The sequence below is a fragment of the Eleutherodactylus coqui genome, chromosome 10, assembly GCF_035609145.1.
Source record: "Eleutherodactylus coqui strain aEleCoq1 chromosome 10, aEleCoq1.hap1, whole genome shotgun sequence".
NCBI classification, from domain to species: Eukaryota; Metazoa; Chordata; class Amphibia; order Anura; family Eleutherodactylidae; genus Eleutherodactylus; species Eleutherodactylus coqui.
In genome coordinates this window covers 57,181,103-57,208,030 of record NC_089846.1, presented here as the reverse complement: position 1 = coordinate 57,208,030, position 26,928 = coordinate 57,181,103, and the positions used below count along the sequence as shown (strand labels likewise).

Sequence of the window (26,928 nt, the reverse complement as noted above, 5' to 3'; positions counted from 1 at the left end):
TTGTAATAGTTATATTCTTGTACATAGGGGGAGGTATTATAGTAGGTATATTCTTGCGCATAGGGGGTAGCATTATAGTAGTTATATTCTTGTACATAGGGGGCAGCAATATAGTAGTTATATTCTTGTACATAGGGGCGATATTATAATAGGTATATTCTTGTACATAGGGGGCGGTATTGTAATAGTAATATTCTTGTACATATGAGAGGCATTATAGTAGTTATATTCTTGTACATAGGGGGCAGTATTATAGTGGTTATATTCTTGTACACTGGGGCCAGTATTATAGTGGTTATATTTTTGTGCATAGGAGGTAGTATTATAGTAGTTATATTCTTGTACATAGGAGTAGTATTCTAGTGGTTATATTCATTGTACATAGGGGCAGTATTATAGTAGTTATATTCCTGTACATAGGAGTAGTATTCTAGTGGTTATATTCATTGTACATAGGGGGCAGTATTATAGTAGTGAAATTAAAATAGCATTGTTGTATCAAAAATGTTTATTTAGGCAATGGACATTATTTTGTAGAGGGTGCTCTGTGCTCAAAGTAATTACTTCCATTTTTAGTCTATGTTGCACTTGATAAAAGGTGTATTAGTCTTCAGAAAACTCCTTTTAGAGTAAAATTCATATATATGAAATTCCAGCTTCTTCAGGTTATAAAGGACATTATAATATCTCTAAATCTTTAATATGCAGGTATGTATATTGAAGGACCTCATATCAACATAACAGTGGTCACCAAAGGGTATGCACTAGCATCTATAGTACATCCGCTTGCAGCACATGCTGCCCCCGATATAGAATCTCTGCTCAGAGACGCCATGATGTTGTCATGGCGACAATCTTGCACTAAAGAACCACCTACACATTTTCAAAGATGCCATTAGAAGCAAGGTTCAATTTAGGGGCATTATAATGGTAAATTCTTACCCAGTCTGTCAGCAGCCATCTATGTCACATGTTAGCTCCTCCTAGTGGTGGCTGCCAGGAGCCAGAATTTTTGATAGCTCCAGCAAGAAGTGATAATTTCAGCTCAGGTTGTCTTCTGCTGGACCATCCATTCTGACAAGGCCAGTTACTGCTTTAGATCTTTACTGGAGGATCTTGTGGTGGAGGTCAGAAAGCGCCATATACATTAGGCCTCGCTCACTAGTATTTACGCAACCGAAAATCACATTTCCTCCCGTATTTCAACCGTTCTTGTGGGTTTTTGTGCTCACGAATACACTGTTTGTTTGCACTGCAAAAAAAATATGCGGAAGGTCCCATTGTTTTGCTTTGCAAATGCGCAGTGAATATGTTTCTTGCATAGTCACTGTGTTTTTATGCTGGCGCATTCACTTCAATGGCTTATTTGCACCAAAATAGCACACGCAGCGTGGTTTTACACGTGACCAAATATTGCAAGGAAAAAAAAAATAAGCGCATGTGAATAAACCCATTGAAAGCAACGGGTTCTATTCACTGCCTAATACGCTGTGCCAGTGCACCCATGTGAATGAGGCTAAGGCTTCAGTCTTCCGGACCCTCAGATTTTGTTGGCATTGGACCACTGTGTAAGTGGGGCCTTTTAACTTTCCCTGACAGATTATGTCGGAGGCAAAAAAGGACCGTAGATGTTGAATTTCAACGTTCGATCCTTTTGTTGCCCCTGGAAGGAAGTGGCCAGAGAAGTCAGCCTTCGTCTCTTTTCTGATGGCTTGGCTCAACCGACTGTTCTTGTGTTTGAGGAAGTTGGAAGAAACAGCTGCTGTCCGCACAACTAGTGAAGGTATATGGCGGTCATTAGAGGTGTACACACTAGGCATGTAAACTAGGATTGAGGGCGGCTTAACTAGAATGTCATGGCAGATCTACCGAATCAGCCTTAGACCCAATGTCCACAGGCGGATTTGAATTGTGGAATTCATGCGGAAGATCCACAGTTCAAGCCACCCATAGGGAACCATGGGCGTCTGGACTTGAATTACACATGCAAATTTGTTTTCTGGATTACGCATGAGGACAACAATTCGCAGGAGCTTGCTCTATTTTATTTAGAGCGGTTCCCACATGGATGGTTTCCATTGAGGTCAATGGAAGCCATCCGATCCGCGGCCTGTCTGCAATTGACATTGTGGATGGGCAGCGAATTCTGCGGGAAAGTCAGAGTTTGAGGGAAAAAAAACTGTACTTCTGCACACATCCGTAATACTGAAAAAAGAAGACCTGGACAGGTAAGCAGGGTTGGATTTCATTGTAAGCTCCCACATGCAGAATCCAACCCGCCTGTGGATATTAGGCCTTATTGGAAGCCCCCTGGACCTTCAAGGTGGTGGAGGCACTAGGACTTGTGCCTTCTCCTTTTAGCTCATCCCAGAAGCTTCCTGTTGCTCTTGAAGATCCTTTGGCTTCTATGCGTGGGCCTGGAACCTCAACAGGGGACATATATAATTTATAGTAGAGATATGATGTAGGTGTGGGAGTCACAGGATCCAAAAAGGAACAAGTTCTACAGAAACGTGTACTGCACATGGTGATCGGAAGTCTCAAAATGCTGAAACCTGACATATTTGTGAATGAAGCCTGCGCAGAAGCCTCCTAGTCATAGACCTTACGTGACACCTTACTGCGCTGATCTCCCCCGATTGCTCACTTCACTTAATGCGATAACCTCCGCCTCTACATAACACGTGTGTGTCACTGCATGCCGTGTCAGCTCGACCTGTGCCTTCTCAGGATATTCACAGCACCTCAAGAGGTTTTTTACAGTTTGCCAGAAACAGCACCACTCTTGTCTGTAAAGTGTCTGGTATTGCAGCACTTAACCCATTTAGAAAGGCCCCTAGATGATCTGATCACAAAGTGCACTCTTGCTAGGAACTCTAGTGATCAGCTGTGAAAAAACCTGGAAGCAAGTGTTCAGTTTCTCTGCAGCTCCCCCACAGGGAAAATGAAGCATTACACAGTTCTCATTCATATCATTGAGTTGTCTGTGTAAGGCAGGACAGGTCAGGTCCTCCAGAAGAAGAGGTGCTCTTTGTAATCTCTGTGGCAAAGAGATGAGTATTCTGAACAGGGTTCCCTCAATAACTCAGAATTCTTTAATACAGTAAACGAAAACAGGCTTTCTAAAATCGGCCAATATCTTTAACTGGGAATGAGCTGCAATCCAAGTTACAGCCTATAGAGAAAAGTGGCACTACTTCCAGAATAAACCCCCGGCCTTTTTTTTTTAACCATGGACAACCCATTTAAAAAGGAGAATCTCCATCTTATAAAGTGATAGCATTATATTGCTATGTTATGCCATCACTTTATAATTGGTGGCGGTCCAACCTTTGGGACCTCCACTGGTCCAGAGTATGAAGCCGCTGCAGCACTGGTTTAGTATTGCATCGCCTTAAAAGTTTGCCCTGCACAGCAGCACCCTGATACGACTAGCCGTGCCGTGAACTGCAGCTGGCAACATTCACTTGAACAGGGTCACCCTGCACTTCCCAGTATAGCGTGTGGCGGAGATATTGTCATGCATAGAAAAAGTGAAGGAAATGCGGTTTTCTTGTGCGTTTTTTGACGCGATATCACGGCGTTTTTTTAACTAGATTGTCAATGGGACTTTCTAATGTTAAAAACGCATTGCAAGTTTGTGCTTTGCGATTTCTGTGTGATGCGTTTTTAACATTAGAAAGTCCCACTGACAATCGCGTGAAAAAAACGCTGCGATACCGTGTAAAAAAAATGCGCAAGAAAAACCCAAGTGGGTGTCCACCCTAAACCAGTGTTGCAGCTCCTTCATTCTCAGTACTCGTGAAGGTCTCAAAGGTCAAACTCCTCCACCCGACTATAAAGTGATGACATATTGTATCCACTGAAGCATTGGTCCCAAGAATAAGAAGCATTTTAGACTAGCTGATTTATTGTCTGAACGAGCGAGTGACGTAGACACTACCCCGTTTCCCTAAAGAAAAAAAAAAAAGAGCTACCACAAAAAATAAGCCCTAGGCCATTTTTTGAGGAGACCCTACCCTGAAAATAAGCCCACCTCCAGGAAGCAATGGCTGTGATTGGTTCTTCGGTCGCTGACATCACTTCCTGGTTACGGGATTCAAAAATCCTGCCTCTAGGAAGTGATTGCCGTGATTGGTTCTTTGACCGCTGCGCAGCCTATCAATGCAGTGCTGGATGAACCAATGCGATGGCTGTGATTGGTTTATTCAGTGCTGCATTGATCGGCTGGGCATCGATCAAAGAACCAATCATGGCCCTCGCTTTCTAGAGGCAGGATTTTTGAATCCCGTAATGTATGAGCGGCTGAGGATTGGGGGAAGCACATTGGAGCTGAGGAGAGCAGCGACAGGGCGCGGATCAAGCCTGCTAGGTAAGTAGAAGACACCTAGTGCCTCTTATGGGGCAAAAATTAGTATAGGACAGGGTCCTATTTTCATGGAAACACGGTAGCTCGTTCGCCTCGTGCGGCCTGTTTATGCAGGCAGATACATCGTTGGCCCGTTCAAACGTATAAGTGTATAAGACAGACCGAGCGATCGCCGTTTATACCAAACAATAGGAACGCGCCAACAATGATTTTTATGCCTGCATAAAATAGACGACGAACGAAAGGTGAACGATTATCTTTTGTTGTTCAGTTCTTGGCTCGCGTGTAGACCGAAGATCATCGTGAACTTTCGCTCATTTATATGCTTTTTTTGAACAATAATAGAGATTCAAAAAAGCCATCAGAGCGGTGTGCGGTATAGTTTGCATGAAGCAGCATTACTGAACCCCACGTCCCTCCTGCCCTGACACAATCCCCTCCAACTCCAGTTATTGGCTCCACACACTACACCCCCTAAAAGGGGTTAGAACTGCTCGTCACAACATTACAACCCACTCTTTACGACCAGCTGAAAAGTTTCCATGGCGATGCCATATCCTGCAGTGATGCAGAAAGTTGTATTTTTAGGAAGGTTCAGGCACTATAGACTCGATCTCAATATAGCACTGGGAACATATACACAGAGATTCTGATGTCCGAGCAATGTGAATAGGATTCATACTACAGTGGAGGTGACAGACTAAGGCCTCATGTCCACGGGGAAAATCAGGCCTGCTACGGATTCTCCATGGAGAATCCGTAGCGGGTCCCTCCTGCCCCGCGGACATGAGTGCTGAAAATAAGAATAAACTCACCTCTCCCACGCTCCGGATCTTCCCTTCGCCGTGGCTTCATCTTCTCTCCGTCGCGGCCGGATCTTCTTTCTTCGGCCCGGAGGATGTGCATGGCACGTCGGTTGCGTGCCGCGCGCATGCGCCGGGCCGAAGAAAAAAAGATCCGGCCGCGACAGAGAGAAGATGAAGCCGCGGCGAAGGGAAGATCCGGAGCAGGTGGGTATATTCTTATTTTAGGTCTCCCGCGGATCCGGACGGCTTCCATAGGCTTCAATAGAAGCCTGCGGGAGCCGTCCCCACGGGAGACCCGCACGAAAATGGAGCATCGGCCAGATTTTTACATGCTCCATTTTTTTAAAAATCACTTTTATTGACCATCCGCGGGTATTTATCTACCCGCGGGTGGTCAATGCATCCCTATGGGGTGCGGATCCGCGGGCGGGCGGAAGAGTTAAAATCGCTGCAGATTTTAATTCTTCTTTTGCCCGTGAACATGAGGCATAAGGCCTCATGTCCACGGGGAAAATCAGATCTGCTACGGATTTGTAACGCGGATTTGGGCTGCGGATGAGCTTAACATTGTATTTTATTGCATGCGGGTGACATGCGGATGCGTTTTTTTTCACGCGTGTATGTACGCGGATGCAATTTTTACGCTGGAGGTGTTTTGCCCACTTTACCCCACCTCCTAGTACTTTCTCCCCCTCCCAGCCTTGAAATCCACAGCATATCTCCCACACCCATTTAATTACATTTAATATCCGCAGCGGATCTCCCGCACCCATAGAGATCAATGGGGGCCATCCAGAGCGTGATCCGCACTGAAATGGAGCATGTCACGGTTTTTTTTCATGCTCCAGAAATTTTTAATTCACTTTTAAATACCACCTGCGGGTATTAATCTACCCACGGGTGGTCAATGCATTCCTATGGGGTGCAGATCTGCATGCAGGTGATCCGCTGCGGATTTTAATTCTTCTTTTCCCCGTGGACATGAGGCCTAAGTCATTGTATGTGAGGCGCTACATCTTCCAAATCATAAAGACAAGGAATTGGGATACAGTCCAGAAATTATGAGAAGACTATTAACCACACATGCAATGTAAAGAGGTAACATGGTGGTGGAGAAAAATAAAACTGTACTCATATTAATGGAAGACAATACATGCCAACCCGTCCATCAGAGTGCAGGATCGGGCTGTCAGTGACTTCAAAGTAGCCTGAAAGCCAGTCCTTAAAAGCAGAAGATATTACATATTACTTTTATATTAAACTTATTCTTGACCACAAGGGGCAGTATTTATATACTTAATCAAAAGGGGCAGTATTTTTGCGGGTACATTCTTGTCCACAGGGGGCAGTATTATATCAGTTATATTCTTGTCCACAGGGGGCAGTATTATATCAGTTATATTCTTGTCCACAGGGGGCAGTATAATAGTTATGTTCTTGTACATACGGGGCAGTATTATAGTAGTTATGCTCTTGTATATAGGGGGCAGTATTATAGTAGTTATGTTCTTGTATATAGGGGGCAGTATTATAGTAGTTATGTTCTTGTATATAGGGGGCAGTATTATAGTAGTTATGTTCTTGTATATAGGGGGCAGTATTATAGTAGTTATGTTCTTGTATATAGGGGGCAGTATTATAGTAGTTATGTTCTTGTATATAGGGGGCAGTATTACAGTAGTTATGTTCTTGTACATAGGGGGCAGTATTACAGTAGTTATGTTCTTGTACATAGGGGGCAGTATTATAGTAGTTATGTTCTTGTACATAGGGGGCAGTATTATAGTAGTTATGTTCTTGTACATAGGGGGCAGTATTATAGTAGTTATGTTCTTGTACATAGGGGGCAGTATTATAGTAGTTATGTTCTTGTACATAGGGGGCAGTATTATAGTAGTTATGTTCTTGTACATGGGGAGCAGTATTATAGTAGTTATGTTCTTGTACATAGGGGGCAGTATTACAGTAGTTATGTTCTTGTACATAGGGGGCAGTATTACAGTAGTTATGTTCTTGTACATATGGGGTAGTATTATAGTAGTTATATTTTTGTACATAGCAGCAATATTATATCAGTTATATTCTTGTACATGGTGGCAGTATTATAGCAATTATATTCTAGTCCATAGGGGGCAGTATTAGAGTAGTTATATTTTTGTACTTAAGGGGAAATATATCAGTTATATTCTTGTACATAGTGGCAGTATTGTAGTAATGATACTCTAGTCCATAGGGGGCAGTATTAGAGCAGTTACATTCCTGTAAGTAGGAGCAGTACAGGATGTGATCCGAGCAGTTGTCACTTCCCTTTATCCATTCTTTTCCGCTCATACAAAGTGCATGGCTCAGCAGCATGTGTGCTGCATCCTGGAATACAATTGGCAGTAAGCAAATGTACTAATCATCACACAGCCCAGATGTCGCATCCTGATGGCCTTGCTGCTCACATATTATTCGCACATAAGAAGAGACTTCTACATCCAGATCCACTTAAGTTACAAATCTTTATTCAGTTAACACAGTAGCGGCGGGTCTCACCTCCTCCCCACCTCTGTACACAGCGGCTGGAGGGCGGAGGATCATTCTTCTACTGTGTTGCCCGAACACAAACTTCTTGAAGCCCACATAATCTCTTCTGGATCTTTGGCTTTCGGGGGATGCGTTTTTAATATGGTGCCAAGTTACCGGAAGAAGTAGAGGGACTTGGGGATTCTTCTGTCATGTCAGAAATGAGTGGTATAGAAGAAGCAGGCGGTGGAGACTTCACGGCCTTGTCCTTCTTGCATCCTAGAGCAAGAGAAAGAAGCAAACCTGGAGCAATTATAATAATACACATTCACACACAGCAACCACCAGATACTCCTACACTAACCCAGTACTCCCCAACCAGTGCAGGTCTTAGGTTAGATGGCACCCTTTGGAGACTTTTTTCTTTTGTTCCACCCTGTCCTAAGAAAAAAAAATTATGTATTGCACTTATAGGCAGTCTGCCTATATTCTACATTCCCATACCAGAACAGTTCAATGAGTAAATACGGTACCAGAACCAAGCTCGTAACCACAGCACCAGAACCAAGATTATAACACAAATGCAGCCCCAGAACCAACCTTGGTACACAGATACAATACCAGAACAAAGCTAATATAAATTCAGCCCCAGATTAACACTCTGTACATAAATACAGCAACAGAACCAAGCTCATAAGATGAATACAGTAGCAGAACCAAGCGATTGTTCTACAAAGCGATGATGGGCTGACAGCAGTGCCTTAGAACATCAGAAGGGAGGAGACAGAGCCTGGAGGACGACAATTCATGTAGCTCCACAAGACATTGCTCTACAGAGGAAGATGTTCATCCGATCAGGTGGACCTAGGGAGGATTAAGGGGGATAGGAGAGGCAGATGCTACCAGCCTACTTCTACCTGGTGCATCGACCAACGGCTGGTGCCGTAGCTAGGGCCAGCCATACAATAACCATTGGATAACACTACACATTACAAAAACTGATACCCTGACAAACACCACCAGGTACTTCTACATTAATCACCGAATACCCCTATAATGAGGGGCAAATGTGTAAACTGTGGCATTAAAGAGGAACAGACTACTGTGACTGCAAACAGATAGAAATCAGAATAGGAGCTGTATACATAAAATAGATTTTTAATTACAATTATTTGGGGTTTCATTTTTTTAAAATTTCAGCTGCATTTGTATGATAAATTAAAGGTTTGCCGAAAGTATTCAACCCCCTGAATATTGCGTGTCCATAAACCATTTTATAGAACAGCTGGACAAGGTCCCTTTCCTTTGATACCGTGATCATTAAAAAAAGGAAAATTCATTTTGAAGCACGGAGGTGTTGGTTATAATCCAGAGGAGGGCGGGTAAAGAAGCCTTTGATAACCCCACTCTGAGGGGAGGGCGAGAGGCACGACAGGCATAGATCTCTGTTCTGGAGGCCTGATGGGGTCCAATGAAAGCAATGCAAGATTTGAACTCCGGGAAATTTTTTTCCCCAAAATGAGGAAAATTGGCTTCAACTTCATTGGGTTTTTTATTTTTGCCTTCCTCTGGATCAACATTGGGGGGTAATAGGCTGAACTGGATGGATATGTGTCTTTTTTAAGTCCTACATTACTATATTGCTACTATTGTCAGACAGACACCCCCCGAGCCCACATTCATCTTCCCTTTAGGGCTGTAGGTGGGTAGATCTGCACCTACTGGGCACCTATACAGGACAATGTTGTGATCCTAAACATAAGCAACATTTCTGGACATAATTAACATGCATTTAGAAAGCTTCCAACAACGCCTGGCACACATGGAGGCCTGGCACATGTAGGAGCCCTGCCATGTCAGCCCGGCACAGATGAAAGATTTCCTGAATTAACAGAGACAAAATGTTTTCCTGCTTCAGCCAAAGAATGGTAGAGCCATCTGACGGCGTACGCTGCGAGAGGCTGGCATCAGGTGGCACAGGCTGAGTCACATAGTTCATTCATCACTCGCCTCCGATTGCCTTCTATACATCCTCCAGGGGACGGTTCATTCTCCCGCTTTAGGTTTCCAAGAGGCTCCGTCTTCTGCCCACTAGTGGTTTGGCGTTTAGTTTGTATTTATAGACAGCAGCCAACCTGTACCAGCTTAGCAGCAGTGTAAGCGTAGGTTTAGGCCGAATGCCCACGGCGGATTATCGCTGCGGAAATCGCGGTCAGACACCCGCCGCGATTTCTGCAGCAATAACCGTCCATAGACATGCTGTGTAAAACGATTGTCCTATGCCCACGAGTGGAAATCAGCTGCGATTTTCCGCTCGCGGGGGGAGAATCGCAGCATATTCTAAAACGCACAGACAACTTCCATTGCAGTCAATGGAAGCCGTCCATCCCACGCTATGGTTGGATGGTCCACATTCAGTATCTTCTATTGAAGCTGCCCTATAATACGCTATGTAGTTTTGAAAAGTAGTACAACCATACAGTGTACAAATAATCCTACCATAGAGTGCCTGGCTGCCCCCATGGAACAACGCCCAAGTTACACTGCCAAATCAAAAAGTGAAGAAGCAGCACTACCACGTTTCCCTGAAAAGAAGACCTAGTGTCTCTTTTGGGGCAAAAATTAATATAAGACAGGTCTTATTTTGGGGGGAAACCCGGTATTAGTTCGGGCACAAAGTGCTGGATCCTGCAGTCTGCATCCAGGTGCTCAGAGCTGGTAGTGCTCCCATTAAGCAGGAACAAGCAATACACCCTGTGCAACCACAATCTACGCCGCTCTTAGACAATCAGAATGGATATATGTCACGTCTCTCTAGGACTGCCGATGAAAGCAGACAAAAAACTAGAGGAGTGGATACAGGGGCTGTCAGGTCGACATGTATGCAGAGGACAAAGGGTTGCTAGATGACAGGAGAAAGCATCAGAGTCCAAAAAGAATGGAGCCCCATGAACCTCCACGACTGGACCTACCACAAAGCAGGGCACTCGCACCGAGAAGAGTGACCCTGTTTGAACGTGGCAAGATCCAATGACCTGGCAGACCAGACAAGAGCTCAGGCCACTGACAGACAGACAGGAATGCAGAGAACACAAAACAGACAAATCAGACAGGAATGCAGAGTCCTGACGGTGCCAGAAGGAGTACAACCAGCGCCCTCAGCAAAGATGCCAATCATCCAAGCCAGCTCTTCAGCTGAACAGCAGCAATGAGAATTTTAACCCCTGACATCTAGGACCGAATGAAACATGAATATGCCGGAAGACACATCATGCGATCTGAAATGTATGTTGTGATGTCACCGCAGATTCGAACCTGAGACTCAAAAGAAATTGGTGCCAGCAGCGCTGTTACAGTATACTTCGGTCTACCAGGCTGGCACACTGAATTGCTCACAGCTGCTGTCATCCATCACGTCATGGTCACATTGTGTTTTACTTGTATGTAGAGGGACGTAACGCAAGGCTATGATGGGATCGGATGTCGCAGTGTAGCAAAACTACAGTCCATGTCGCCATCCACCTGTTGCTGTGCTCTTAAAGTGCTACTGTCCACATACCTGTGAATGGGGCACCAGGGCAGCACTGGCAGAGGAGTACCCTGTCAATCAGCAGCTCTCCTCCAATCACCAGTGCAGTTCAAGTGCTCTGCGCCCATAGACCTAACTACTTGTAGATGGCGCTGTCACTTTAAATGGGGATTGTTATGCATAAAGTGCTTTCAGCTTTACATGCAGGTGGGACTACAGGACGGAGCCTACTGTATGATGCAAATGGCTGCTGTCAGTACGAAGAATGTGGTAAGCAAACATTGAAATTACCAGTGCTTTTAATATTTAAGGACTTGATGCATAAGCTATACAGTAGTCACTGACTCAAGTCTTCTTACAATACTGAACACTACCCTCTTGTGGCCACCGCTGCTCACTACATGCAGTCACAGACAGTGGAGTCTTCCAATGCTGTACAACACTGCTCCCCTGTGGCCACCACTGTTCACTACATCAACTCTCATTTTACAGTCAAAACATGACACAGCAAACATATTGTAAGGGCAGTGATAGAGAAAAAAAGTACATAAAATGGGCAAGGCAGGTGATAAAATGCAACAATAAGCTGTACACACCAGTCAGATGCTTCCCCCCTGTTCCAGCACAGGAGCCCGGGCCCCTGCTGCTCCGATCCGTGAAGAAGCTGCAGCTACCATTCATTATGAAGCCAATCACAGGCTTCCGCGATCACATGCCTTTCCTGGCAGTATCGTCACTGATTGGCTGAGCTGTCATGTGGACAATGAATGGCAAGTGACCGCTGCAGCTTCTTACAAGATCAGAATGGCAGGGACCAGTGCTGGACCGAAGAGGGTATATTTAAAGGAGTTTTTTTTAAATTGACTTTTCACCAAACAACAATTAGGTAAAATTATGACTAATTAGGGTCTCACTGCTGGGAACCCCAACAATCTCATGAGCGGGGCTCCCGTTGTCCCCTTATCCTCCTCACTGCACCCCTAACCGCTCCTCGCACTAAGTAGAAGACTGAATAGATCAGTGGTGGTCGCACATGGCCGATGTTGTGCCGTTCATTCTCAATGGGAACTTTTACTGATGCGAATCTCTTGCAACACATTCGCGTATTGCGGGATACTCTCATCTCCCTGCTGAAGGTGGGTAATGAGACGGGTATAAAGACCACCAACAGTTGCTGTCGCGCCATAAATACCCTCTGATATTTTAAAAATATCTTCAATGCTCCTTTTCTGGCCTTAAAGGGGTTGTCCCGCGCCGAAACGGGGTTTTTTTTTTTTCAACCCCCCCGTTCGGCGCGAGACAACCCCGATGCAGGGGTTAAAAAAGAACACCGCACAGCGCTTACCTGAATCCCCGCGCTCCGGTGACTTCTTACTTACCGGTTGAAGATGGCCGCCGGGATCTTCTACCTCCGTGGACCGCAGCTCTTCTGTGCGGTCCATTGCCGATTCCAGCCTCCTGATTGGCTGGAATCGGCACGTGACGGGGCGGAGCTACACAGAGCCCCATTGAGAAGAGAAGAAGACCCGGACTGCGCAAGCGCGTCTAATTTGTCCATTAGACGGCGAAAATTAGACGGCAACCATGGAGACGAGGACGCCAGCAACGGAACAGGTAAGTGAATAACTTTTGATAACTTCTGTATGGCTCATAATTAATGCACAATGTACATTACAAAGTGCATTAATATGGCCATACAGAAGTGTATAGACCCACTTGCTGCCGCGGGACAACCCCTTTAAAATCAGTCTTCCAGGCACCTCAAGTGTAATTAGGGCTAATTTGGGATGAGCGGGATGGGGTGGGGGAGGTAGGAAACTTGTTTATTTGTATAGCGCCAACTTATTCCGCAGCGCTTTTAGGGAATTATTACCCCCCTCCTTCACCGGTCATATTTGCCCTGGTCAGGGGAAAATAGACCTGCTGAAGCTGTTTGGAACTAGGAGTCTCCTCGGGGGCAATTCAGTCTTACAAAAATTTCAGTTAACCAAGAAAAGAACTCCACTAGACGAAATATGAAGTGACCAACCTCTGAATAAACTAGTAGCACAGTACCTTTGGGGAGGCTGTACAGTCATGAAGTCAAACAATCTGTAATACAGGCTTCAGATAAATAGTAAACCAGCAGCATCAGGGGTGTCAGTAAGATAAGTAGAAAATCTTCATGGATACTAAAATCCCATCTTTAATTCATCTTGCATAGTAAAATACAACGTTTCGACTGGTGAAACTCCAATCTTTATCAAACCAATCTAGATAGATTGGCTTGATAAAGACTGGAGTTTCACCAGTCGAAACGTTGTATTTTACTATGCAAGATGAATTAAAGATGGGATTTTAGTATCCATGAAGATTTTCTACTTATCTTACTGACACCCCTGATGCTGCTGGTTTACTATTTATCTGAAGCAAGTATATTGGATGTGAGGTCCACGTCCGAACGCAGCTTTGCATCTAACGCCTGGTTACAGCTCTAGTGAGTATACTTATTTCTCCTATTGTGGAAGTGCCGCAACAACCTGCTTTTTATCTTAATCTGTAATACAGGTGTAGAGCCTGGGTGATGGGATTTACAAGTACACCACCAAAACTTGAATATCTGGATAATGGTTGTAAGCCTTTCTGCTGTTGTTGACGATCCCTCCCGGTGAAAGCTCGGTGTTTGCGGGCCGTATTTACAGTTGATGTTTTCTTGGTTGATTGGTAGATTTCCCTCTAGTACTCATTTTACAACAACTGGGAGCATCATCCAGGGACCCCAGTCAGGCTTCTGCCTATCAATGGTGCAGGAAATTCAGCTCTCTAGTAGCACTGGGGCAACTCACTCTTCACAAGGCTCTCTGTCTAAAAAAATGATGTGTCACACGCACAATCTCTTTCTGTACTAAGGACAGCTCAGATCCTATCAGCCTACAGGATCAGATTGCACAAAGTCATCTGACCTCTCTGTGAAGGTTCTATCAGGGCCATAAAATAAGGTATAGCAGTAATATGCAGAGATATGCACAGGGATTTAACCCCTTACACAACTACAACCACATTACCTTGACGCAAAGCACATGTTGCCTTCACAGAATTGGTAGCTGCCCTTTTCTCCTCCTCTTCTTCTCCACGCCTGGCATCTGTTATTTTGCGAGCCACATAACGGCAAGCTGAAGAAGAAAAATAAAATGTCCAACACATTCCTGTACAAAGAAAAGGGGAAGCTTCCACAGCAACAAACAGAAGAGGACTCCATTCCACCTCTTCTCCATCATATCTCATGTTCATATCCCACCCACCAATCTCTGAGTCGGAGCAGATCCCGTCAGAGGAGAGCAGGAGACCCTGAACCTTTGGTGGGATCCACTCAAGAAATGTCAAGATGAGTGTTGGACAAAGATCCAGATAAAGAAATATGGACTGCTCCATTATCTGCAGAACATCTCTGCAGGCATCACTGACACTGTGCGGAGCACCTCGACCGTGCCCTTTACTCATCTATAATGGCTGCAGAGCATCACACCCTCAAGTACACAATGAAAGAGGAAAAGATCGCAGATTGATTGATGCTTTTGGCATACCACTGTGAGGAGAACCAGTCAGTAAGCAGCTTACTGCGTTTGGCCAGATTCACCCAGCTCTAATATGGCTGCATTTTAGTGTCCACATTACTACGGCAGGACCCGGACCTTGTATGGTTCTTCTGAACCGAAATCAGGTCACGTAAAATCCATTAAAAAATTGCCAACAATATGGCGACAAGGTTAAAGGGCTATTCTAACGTAAATTAAATAGGGGCAAAGCTATATATTACACTTCTTGCTATGGCCAGTAGGGGGTCGGATGTCCAGGATAGATCATTCATAGCAGATATTCGGGGATCTGCCATTCGGAACCACCACTGATCAACTGATCTTCCAGCGTGCTGTCAGTGCTGCGGGGCTGGCGTCCACATCAGTAGTAAAAAGTGGGAGACCCCTTTAAGGCTCTTTTGAGAGGTTGATGATCCAGAACACCCGAAGGTTCGTTTTCTCATTTGAATATGCCAGTGATCAACTGAAATATAAGCCTTCCATCTAAAAGAAGCCTTAGCTGCACTACCTGAAAAAAAAAAAAAAAGCAATATTTCACCTAGTAGACGGCGTTTGGGTCCGTCACGCTGGGCTGCAGTGCTGCTGCAGGCTTCCATGTAATCCTAAACGCCGACAGAGCATTTCTTCCTGGTAGGGGTGCTTGAATACCCTGCCTGCGGCAAACGATTGCTTCGTCAAGCGCGGTGTCAGCCAATCAGAGCAGGCGCTCGATTAACCAACCACAGCCATTCATTGAATGGCATCATTGAATGGCTGCGCTTACTTAATCAAGCCCCGGCTCTGATTAGTTCATGAAGCGCCATGTCAGCCAATCAGAGTAATCGCTTGCTGGAGGCGAGGTATTCAAGCCCCACTACCAGGAAGAACTGCTCTGTCAGCATTCAGAAGTACACGGAAGCCTGCAGCAGCGCCGGAGACCAGCACAAGGGACCCAAACGGCGTCTACTAGGTGAATATTATAAGATCCCCCCCCCCTTCCAGTGACCCGATTGGTTGCTCTGGTCACCTGCTCCATTTTTCCTTTCTATCAGTTTTGATAAATCTACTCTAATGACCATACCAAAAAGTCTTGCAACCTTCCAAAAATCTATTTAGCTATTGTTTACTTTAAAAAGTAGCATGGCCGATGAATCAAAAATGTGCAACATTTATGAACCACTTGCACCATTTTTCATGTGCAAGTTGCACACGCATATATTTGTATGCGTATAAGCTAACCACGACATGGAGGAAGCGTGTTCGATGTGCGGCTTTTAGCACTGGGGATTGAATGCACATTTTTGCATCTTATGAAACTTTTGGTAACACTCCCTGTTCTATTTCTAACCTCTGCTTTCTGTCAGTAAATGGGAACATTGTTTCCATCAACATTCTAAAAACATGTACAAACTGAAGGCCGCCTGCACACGGGCGGAAATCCCGCGGCGGGATTTCCCGTGGGATTTCCACCACTGAAAGCCTGCATAGGAGTGCATTACCATACGCACTCCTATGCAGACGGACGCCGTTTGGCCATGCGAAATCTCGCGCGGCATGTCCTATTTCAGTGCGGGGCTCACCCGGGCTCCGGTCTGCGCATGCGCCGGCTGCCGGCACATGAAAGAGCCGGGGCCGCCGGGCGCAGGTAAGTACGCGCTCCTCCCTGCAGGCGCTGGGGTCGGGTCCCGCGGCAAGAATCCTCGCCGCCGGATCCGACCCGCCCGTCTGCAGGCGGCTTAAGGGTACTATTATAGACCGCTAGTGGCGGCAGCTAGCTCTTGTGTGTTACCGACAATTGTTGGGCTGAACCTGAAAGCACAGGTGTAGCCCAGCAATATACTGCACGGTGAGCACCGAAAAAAAAGTAACACAAAACATGCCATAGGAATGTGAAGCGCTGAGCAAGAAGTGAACGATTCTCAGCGATGATCTGCATGTCGAAACGCCTCACATTCCTGGGTGAAACACACTTTGACAAGCGCAATATTGGGCGGGCTTTTTTGTTGCCCAGTATTGCGCTCGACGTGTGATTGTAGCCTTGTACCCCGCAATGTGCATGATGTAAAGAAAAAAATAATGACAGAATCTCAGCTTTTTGGTCATCTGAATGCCAAAAAACTGAAAAAAGTGATCCACATTGACCAGTGACCACATCATTTTGCCACTAATCATGGCCTATTGGCTGCTGCAGTGAGTATGACTTGGCCACATGTGGCCAGCTGGACAGTGCGGTCTTAGCCAAACTCTGTATTGTTTCCATGATACGGAAGCACGTCCTGGCCCGAACTCGAGACTTTGTAGGAATGTACAATACTCGAAGTTTGGAGCAGCAGACCCGCCGTCAGCCAGGATGCACTTCTGTATTATGGACACAAAATGTAGGCCAAAATACGGCAGTGTGTCACCGACCTTATCGTCTCACAAGACTACGGTAATGCCCGTCATCAAGACTCCCAGCATGTCCTCAAAGTCTGGAACTACCTGGAAGCTGTAGTTCTATCAAAATCTAGGTTCTCCATCTGTTGAGATTTTGATAGAACTACAACTCCCAGCATTCGCTGACAGTTGCAGACCGATGGCATGCTGGAAGTTGTAGTAGGTTGCACTTGCTAGTAGCATTCCCCTTCCCTCAGATTTGCACATGATGCTGGAGGTGCAGGGAGCTTCCCTCTTCCAGATGACTTGCAGGATGAAGGACCTGTGATGTCATCACAACAGGTCCTTCACACAGTCCAGTATCGGTAACTGCTCTAATAATACAGTCCAGCATTATCAGTGCAGCTTGTACTGCGTAGTGAGGGCAGTCAACTGACTAACAGATTACCGGGCAGATCCCTTTCTAGTGTATGACTGAGGAAGGGAGGGGGGGCAGATGTTAGATATTCACATCAGCATTGTGGGTTCCGTTTTTCTGCTTCGTTTTTCCTCCGCTACAACTAGTGATTGGATTATTCAGAAAACCCTTTAATAAAGGCCGCGGCCATTTATTTCAAAATAAAAGCGGTCAGTGTTGTTTATTTTTCAAACAGTAATTTAAAGGGAATGTCACGTCCCCGCAGCTCCATCAGCGTATGGCCCTTTTACACGGGACAATCTGTTGGGCAACAAATACCCGACGGCTTGTCCCGTAATATTTTATACTCGTCCGCTCCCGCGATCCAGTGTCAACCTCCGAAGTCCGCGCACAGCGGAAAATCTGACTCTCTTTCAGAGTCTAATGGGTGCTCTCCCATAGATTTGTATAGAGCACACTGCTGGATTGCGGGAGCGGATGAGTATAAAAAACAGCACCATAATCTAGTTTATAGTTCTGTGGAACGTGGCAGGTTCTCTTTAAGATACCACATCCCCTTCACAAACGGACAGCAGGATGTAAACAGATCCAGCGTGGAGAATGGCAGATTCGCTGGACCCGGGCGAGTATATGTTATTTTATCACTTCTCAGCACGACCAGACGGTTTAAAAAAATCTTATATATAAAAAGCAAAATCTGTTTGTGTCGTCTACAAATCCACAGTTCTGGTCCGATTTGAGTGACATTTTGCATGAGCGTTCTTCAGTACAGGGCGACGAATAACGGTGAAATTAAAAATCTAAAACTCACTGACTTAGGCCGCCTGCAGACGAGCGGGTCGGATCCGGCAGCGAGAAATCTCGCCGCGCGATCCGACCCCAGAGCCTGCAGGGACGAGCGCGTACTCACCCGCGCCTGGCGGCCCCGGCTCTTTGATGTGCCGGCTCACCGGAGCCGGTGGCCAGGTGAGTGCGTGCCCCGCAGAAAATTAGAACATGCCGCGGTTTGTTTGCCGCGCGAGATTTCGCGCGGCCGTCTGCATAGGAGTGCGTATTGTAATGCACTCCTATGCAGACTTTCAGCGGCGGAAATCCCGCGGGAAATCCCGCGGCGGGATTTCCGCTCGTCTGCAGGCGGCCTTACCCTGTAATTTTTGTTGCACATAGCGTCCAATCACAGCGCAGCTCTCACTTCTCATACAGCTGAGGTAAAATGAAAGCTGAGCTATGATTGGTTGCTATGGGCAACACAGATTTTCTTTTGGACCGCTCTCATAACAGTGCGGTGCTGGGCTGATTTGTGGCGCACATTATATACTCCAGGACTGCTAGTCATACAATTGCCGCCTGGCGCAGGGGGATCCGTCGCCCCGGTATTCCAGCCGACGGCGCAGGGGGATCCGTCGCCCCGGTATTCCAGCCGACGGCGCAGGGGGATCCGTCGCCCCGGTATTCCAGCCGACGGCGCAGGGGGATCCGTCGCCCCGGTATTCCAGCCGACGGCGCAGGGGGATCCGTCGCCCCGGTATTCCAGCCGACGGCGCAGGGGGATCCGTCGCCCCCCGGTATTCCAGCCGACGGCGCAGGGGGATCCGTCGCCCCGGTATTCCAGCCGACGGCGCAGGGGAATACGTCGCCCCGGTATTCCAGCCGACGGCGCAGGGGAATACGTCGCCCGGTATTCCAGCCGACGGCGCAGGGGAATACGTCGCCCGGTATTCCAGCCGACGGCGCAGGGGAATACGTCGCCCGGTATTCCAGCCGACGGCGCAGGGGAATACATCGCCCGGTATTCCAGCCGACGGCGCAGGGGAATACATCGCCCGGTATTCCAGCCGACGGCGCAGGGGAATACATCGCCCGGTATTCCATCTGACGATGCAAAGGTATATCACCTAGTATTACATATAACAATGCAGGAGTATATCTCCTAGTAAATAAACAAAAATGTCTCCAAAAAGCCCTTTAACAAGAATATTCCAATTTCCCGCAGCAAGCAGAGTTGCTGAAAGAGGTGAAGAATTGATCCGGAATGCTCAGCGATTAGCACTGCAGTCGTGGGTCCAACACCTACATGGAGTTTGCACGCCCTCCCTGTGGTTCTAGGGGTTTCCTTTGGGTCCGCCGGTTTCCTCCCACACTCCAAACACATGCAACTGTATACGGTGCGCCCCAAGTGTTGGTAATTTGGTACAGCGGTGCAGGGTATGCAGGCGCTATATAAAACAGGTGCAATAAACAAGTAAAGTCTATTGGAAAGTTCCAGAACTTTTCACTATGCAATGGGAAGATAAAGGCGGCGTGAGCGCTGCACCTAATCCCCCTGCACAGGTACATTGTATGCAGGACCATACTCACCACTGATGATCAGTCACACCATGGCCTCCTTGCTGGCTGTCACCACTCCCTTGTTACACAAGCCTTCTGCAGTGCAGGAGGGGGGAGCTGCAGAGCATGCTGGGAAACACAACTCCCTCCCTCCTCTTCATCATTGCATTACACTTCCTGCTGAACTCACAGCCCAGCAGCAGCAAGGTAAGCAGAGCCGCCATCCCCAGCCAAATGCATAGTGTGTGGTCAGTGCATGCTGGTTGTTGTAGTCCTGCAGGTGAATAATCTAGAGCACTGCAGCTGGACTACAAGTCCCAGCAGGTGTGCTTATATGATAATAACCATTTATTATATGCCATCTGCTTTAGGTGACATAACTTGTATGGGGTACAATGTTCAGGCACGCGCGGTCCGGCAGCAGTGACGCTGGGGGGGGTCACATACTTGTTGATTCAGGCCGTCTTGCTATAGCAATATCACATTCAAGTTGCTTTACTGTAAGGTCAGATTAGCACAGACGTATTTGCACGTGAAATTTTTTTCCTGCGAATTTCGGTCGCATCAAAGAAAACAAAAAGCTGCACGATCTATTTTCTTGCACATTTGCGCACCAAAGGTACCTATAGAAGTCAATGGGGGGGGGGGGGGGGGGGGGCCCGCGTTACGCAAGGAGGTGTGGGATTCGCTGCGTAATTCTGCTGAAAAAAGAATACATTTGGAACTAATTACCAATTTCAATCGGTGCGTCTTTGCGGCGCACAAATGAACATGCCTTGCCGATGCAAAAAGCACAGTAAAACGCGCCGGTGCGCATGCAAAAAATGCATTTTTTTTTCAGCAGAAGCACTACGCTCATTGCGTGCAAATACGCATATGTTCATGTGAATCTGGCCTAAGGGTATGTGCGCACAGCGACATTTTGCCGCTGTTTTGATATGGAATCTGCACTGTAGTTTTTACAAGGAATTTAAATCCGTGTATGGAAAAAAATGGCGTGGATTCAGAGGAAAATCCGTACTGGGTATTCTGCGGGTGGATTTGCCCATTGAGAGGACGTAAATCCACATCTGCGTCCGATGCAAAAATCATTGGTCGAGGATTTAGAGGTGGAATCTGTATGAAAAACTGACACATTCTGCCTTGTGAACAAAGGCGCACCCACACGGGCGTATGTGAGCTGCACCTGAGATTCTCCGACGCAATTCGCATCGGACAACCTATGGGCACACATCCATGTGCCATAGGTAAAGGGCATTGCACAGCAGATTCTGCTGCACCATGTGGACCAGAATAGGATGTGGTACTTTTTTTTGCGCGGCCCATTGATCCATGGCAACAATGGGTTCGTGTGCTGTCCGTAAAATACACCCATGTGAATCGGCCCTAAAGGTTCTTTTACATGGTCAAAAAATTGCCTGTGCTAGCGAGCGTTGACCAAGAATAAGCATGATAGTCAGTGCTCTTTCCTTTGTACACATATGGCGGTGTGTTGTGCGGAAAAGCTGCGTGTGTTTAACCATAAATTGCCGTGGTTTAATGATGCGTTTTTTACAGGTGAAGCACCTTGAAAGCCATGGTTCACCTGTAATAATCGGTCAATAATTGCATCCAAAAACCATTGCAAGATAAAATATGTGCTTTTTTTGCCACATATATTAATTGGCCGCGCAACACATTACTGCTATGTGTAAACCGAGCCTTAGGATATATAACACCCTGACACTATGAACAAGGTATATAATAGCGCCCTCTGCTGTATGATGATATTACACAGACAACAGCGAGAACCATTGTAACTATCACACAAAGACACGTCAAGAAGTCTGTAACCAAATATAATACCGCACAAGGAGTCTTCTATAATGGACTGCTGGCGTCATTACTGCAGGGCTCGCTAACAGGAGCACATACTGTCACTGGAGGCCATGATGCGTATATACTGTAGGTTGTTATGACCCACGAAGAAGGGCCGTCTGGTGTGCTGGTCCACGGTCCTGGTACTGGTGTATCTTGTCTCCATCAGAATGGATGAGAACAAAATGCACACCCACATCTTGATTGGCTGGGCAGGAGAATGGGTGCCCATCATCTCCACGGCTACGACATCCCATTTCTGCTGCTGCCCACCCTGTCACTCTTCTCCTCCCCCCCCCCCCCCCCCTCCACCAGGGTGCCATGTGTGCTCTCTCTTCTGGCGACCCTGTAAGTGACTTTTCTTGCTGCTCTCCCATTATTCCCTTGCAGGCTTCAGCTCTCCCGTGCGCTCTGCTATCTCCCCTCCCACCTTCGGCACTGTCATTCTCACCACCCACTGCCATTCCATGTCCACCACTGTTACCTCATCTCCCCTCCTGGAAGTTGTCATCTACCGGCTGCGGCGCAGTGCGTTCCCCATGGACACTCTCAAAGCCAGCCTCCCATCAGCGCTGCAATGTGTCCGCCGCTTACAGACTTCCATTCCCTCACCTGTCACTGGCTCCGGCGCTCTGCCTTCTCCCCTCCCTGCTCCGGCGCAGTTGGTGAGCCACTGTCAGTCTCCTTGCCGGCCTCACATAATGGCTGCAATATGTGACTGCAGCGAGGAGACTGACAGCGCAGGAGCCGGGAAGGAGACAAAGGAGAGCAGCGGAGGGGTGAGTGACATGAGGCGGGAGGGGAGATGATGGGCACCCATTCTCCTGCCCAGCCAATCAAGTTGTGGGCGTTGGTTGTGGATGTGCATTTTGTCTCCACCCATTCGTCTGGTGGAGACCAGATACACCAGTACCCAGGGTCCTCACGTGGCCCGAAGCAGCGGGTCTGTGGTGCAGGGGAAGGTAATGCAGTGTTAGGCAAGTGCTGCGACCCCCTTCAATCACAGTATCAGTGGGGGACCCAGAATTCAGGCCACCAGCGATTATAATGCAATAGCATATCCTACCGGTATGCATCACTTTGTCAGACGGGTATAACCCTATGCGGGTTCATACAGTGCAGTACAGTGAGGGCGGACCCAGGGGAACCATGGCTGCCAAACCGTGTTCCAGTATTCAGAAAGCTTAAGACATGGGCAACACTAGAGAGCTGCAGAACTATGAATGAGCCCCATCGGTGAAGAGCCTTGATTTAGTAATTCCATTAAGGGTGTATTCACACAGGCGATTTTCATGCGCAGGTTCCGTCTGATTGCAATATGGCCGAAACTCGCACGTAAAAAGAACACATTAATTTAAATCTGTTTTCTCATATGAGGGATTTTTCTCTCGGACTGATGGTGCGAGAGAAAAATCACAGTATATCCTATTTTGGGGCAATTATTGTTTAAGAATTGCCAATTATTTCCTACAGGAGCCTGAAAAATAGCGCATTGCGTGTAAATGTGATTTTTCCAAATGTGATTTTTCTGTTATTTAGAATTAAAATAACATGCTATTTTTTACACGCATGAAAAAAAATGTGAAAATCGCAAATGCAGTGATGCGTTTTTCTGGCAAAAAGCATTGCTGTTGCAGGCAAATGTTTCTCACACCGTTATCGCACTCGCCCGTGTAAATTCGCATTTGCGCACGAAAATTTAATGTATTTGCATACGCAAAAAGTACAGTAAAACACGCACATGTGCAATCAGGATCTGGATTGCCTAAAAAAGTTTTAGTAGTCCCCTAAAGAGGTTCTCCACCTACAGGTATGTTCACTCCACCTACACTCCAGAAAATACATTTTCGGGGATTTATTGATTAATACCTTAAGGCTGGGTTCACACAAGGCAGATTTGCTGCGGAAGTTCCATGCGGAATTTCGCTGCGGCAAGTCAGCCTGCGGCCGCTAATTCCGGGGTTGGCCAGCCATGTGGACGAGATTTGTCAAAAATCTCGTCCACACGAGACTGCCAATCCGTCGCGGCAAAGCCGGCGCTGTGGCGCAGGTTCCTCGGCTGCAGCATGTCTATTTTTTTTCCCATTGCGGCCGTGCTGCCCTCCGCAACAGAACAGCATGCGCCAAGCCACTCCAAAATCCGTGGCTAAGTGCCGCGGGTTTTGAAGCTGCGCTTTCCGCGGGATTCCACCCTGTGAGAACCCAGCCGTAAAGTTACCCTATGGTTTGGGAACAAAAGTCTGTCCCAGAACTGGAAGAGGAGGTATTTTACTTGCAGTTCCTCCCTGCCCTACCTTTGATCTGCCAAGTCCCATTTTCAGCTGTCCAGGATAGCTGACAGTCTTCAGAGTACCTAATCCCCCACAGTGCATTGCAAATGTTAGACTACTAATGCACTGTACCTGCTCTCGCATGAGCAGCATTGACCAATCAAAAAGCATCAGGTAAAGAATTGTTCCAACCATCTTCAACAGCCAAAAATGGGGCCTAGAATTGGTGGATCAGATCAGGGTGGCAAAGAGCAACAACTGCAGGTACCAGTAATATACCCTCCACCTCCTTTGGTCCCGGGACAGAATTTTGTCCCAAAACCGGAGGGTTGCTTCAAAGGTCTTAGTTGATACCTGATATTATTATGAGTTTTCATTACAGAATGTATCATGCAAATAATCTTGCTTTGTGTATTCTCTTTGATGTCTTACAGAAAACTGGCGCATCCTTAGTTGGAATCCTGAGAGGTGATGGAAAGTCCTCCAACTTCACTAAACTGTAGATCTTGGCAGAGCCCCGATGGAAGTTTTACAAAGACCATTCTAGAGCCAGGATCAGGAGTTGACAAACCCAAAGAATGTGCCAATTGTACCATATTTTTGGAACCTCTCAGTGATCCTACAACTCAGTCATGTTCTACTATAGATGCTGGGTACACCGCGGGTAGCTGGATACAGATAGAATTGGGGGAAGGTGATACCAGTCGGGACCGTCTCATCGACCAGTGTCTTGAGACTATGCTTCCTGGAGAAGTCTGCAGAGTGGACAGTGCATTGGGTTTTCAGTTTGTTTTGCGATTAGCAAACTTTGAAAATGGAAAGGAAGTGTGGGAATTGGATGTGAGTGAGAAGATCAAGAGGGCAGTGAGAGATCGGGAGGTGGGTGGGAAAGCATACCGAGATGGGAACCTTGAAGGAGCAGAAAGACGATATGCGAGGGCGCTAAGGCTGCTGGTCTGCACACCTGGAGATGCCGAAGAGGAAAAAATTGCCTTGCTTTCTAACCTGGCAGCTTGCGATCTGAAGAAGGGAAGGTTACGTGAGGCTGAGGTGAGGTGCACCCGAGTTCTTGACAAGGAACCCAACCACTTAAAAGCTTTGTACAGGAGGGGCATGGCCAGAGCAGGAATGTCGGACTGGATGGGGGCACGGGCGGATTTTGAAAAGCTGTTGAAACTGGATCCAAGTAGCAAGGAAGCAAGAAGAGAAATTGCCAAAGTCAGGGAAAAGCAGAAGAATGAGCAGGCTCAGATCAGTAAAGCTTTAGGGAAAATGTTCCTTTAACTTCTAGCCCGTACAAGCCATTTTACGGATTGCACCAATAAAGAGCCATAAATCCACTCAGAATAAGTGGTATCACTGATGATCAAGAAACGTACCACTTTGTGTCTCAGTAATATCACTAGTTCTACAGGCTTCATTGTCATGACTACTGGTTCAACCAGAAATGGCTGCCTACAATGCAAACCCATGGCTAATTTAAAGGTTTTTGGGGGGTAAATACTATTAATGACCTATTCTCAGGCTAGGTCATCAATAGGTAATTGCTGGGGAACAGTGGCTCGGGATCCCTGGCGTTCAGCTGCTTGTCCAATTTACTGTGAGTGTAGTGGAGCCGGACATCATCATCGGGTCAGAGCACGAAATCTCAGAGGTGGCTTTTCTCCCTCTGAAATCAATGGGAGCAGAGCAACCTATTATACCTTTGGCTCCGCATTGGGGTTGGAGCAGGATGTCTCAGAAACGGCTTTGCACTCATTGATTTTGGTGGTAGTGAAGCCACCTCTGAGACTTCCTGCTCCAACCCCAATGATGATGTCTGGCTCCGCTGCCCTGACAGTGGGTTGGACGGTCAGCTGATCGCCGGGAACATTAAGCGTCAGACCCTGGCGATCGACTATGATGACCTATCATGAGGATAAGTCATCAAGTAGTATTTGCCCAGAAAACCTCTTTAATGTAGGTGTCTGGTTGGAGAAAACGACTCTTGGTTTGTTTACCTCAGGGAAGTCAACCACAAATGGACTGACGTATGAAATGAAATGCAGGAGGCGTAGATAATATCCATGTACAAATAAAGTATATTATTTATTCCATGTTCTCTAAGCAGTCTGGTTCATTGCATGCTTTCCAACACATCGGCATCATGATGACTCCACCTGCTCTGCTAGTGACCTACTTGGAGAAGATAGGCCAGAGCCATATGTCCTAGTCAGTAGGAACAGAGGGGTTGAAGAGATTTTCCCACTACCCAAAATTGCTCCACAAGTCTAGATAAGCTGAGACAATTCAAAGAGTGTTATCCATTTACATACAGGGCCTATTGATATACAGAATGTTTGCTGTAACTTGTTCCTTCTCTGTTATCAGCCACTATAGGCTGAAGAAAGACTGATATCATTAATCGGAAGTGGGATAACTGACAAGAATCAGATCTATAGCCAGAAATCTCTTCATCTCTATGGAGAGAAATTAGCATTCGCCCTGGCACGATGCGCACATGTACATTGGCAGAGTTTTCGCCAGCACTGCATTAAATCAAGCTGCTGCAGAGCCGCCTATTATTTTGAGGTCATTTCTAATAAACGTGTGACTCCTAGTAATAAAATGGATTCTGTTCCTCCACATCCACAGAGTGGCCGCCCCGCACTTACAGTTCCTGCTGGCAGCGGTTACTTTCTTACTTTGTCCTGACACGTTAGTTATGCAGCTGCACTTCCGCCTTCAGCACGTCTCACACTGGATGGACGACTGAATTCTGCATCATTTTATCGCGTGAAGCTTTACCTCTGATATAGCAAACTTATATAAAGTTCCGAAAACAGCTTTTCATCACCAGGTTTCAGGTTTAATTTTCAGTTTGTTCTGGAAACCATCAACAGGCAGGAAAATGGATAATCCCCAGAACAGCTT

The 26,928-nt window shown here is 46.6% G+C and overlaps 1 protein-coding gene and 1 long non-coding RNA gene across 2 annotated transcripts; one reads left to right on the top strand and one right to left on the bottom strand.

Annotated features, from left to right (window-relative positions):
• Positions 1-7,660: 7,660 nt before the first annotated feature.
• Positions 7,661-20,043, bottom strand: LOC136580469 (uncharacterized). Its single transcript, XR_010786958.1, has 3 exons — positions 19,919-20,043; positions 14,257-14,364; positions 7,661-7,962 (listed from the first exon to the last, which is right to left on the bottom strand). It is a non-coding gene; the product is annotated as an uncharacterized lncRNA (long non-coding RNA).
• Positions 20,028-26,111, top strand: FKBPL (FKBP prolyl isomerase like). The gene is made up of 2 exons (XM_066581057.1): positions 20,028-20,095; positions 24,450-26,111. The coding sequence occupies exon 2, from the start codon at positions 24,487-24,489 to the stop codon at positions 25,297-25,299; it is 813 nt and encodes a 270-aa protein (XP_066437154.1). The 5' UTR covers positions 20,028-20,095; positions 24,450-24,486; the 3' UTR covers positions 25,300-26,111.
• Positions 26,112-26,928: the final 817 nt, after the last annotated feature.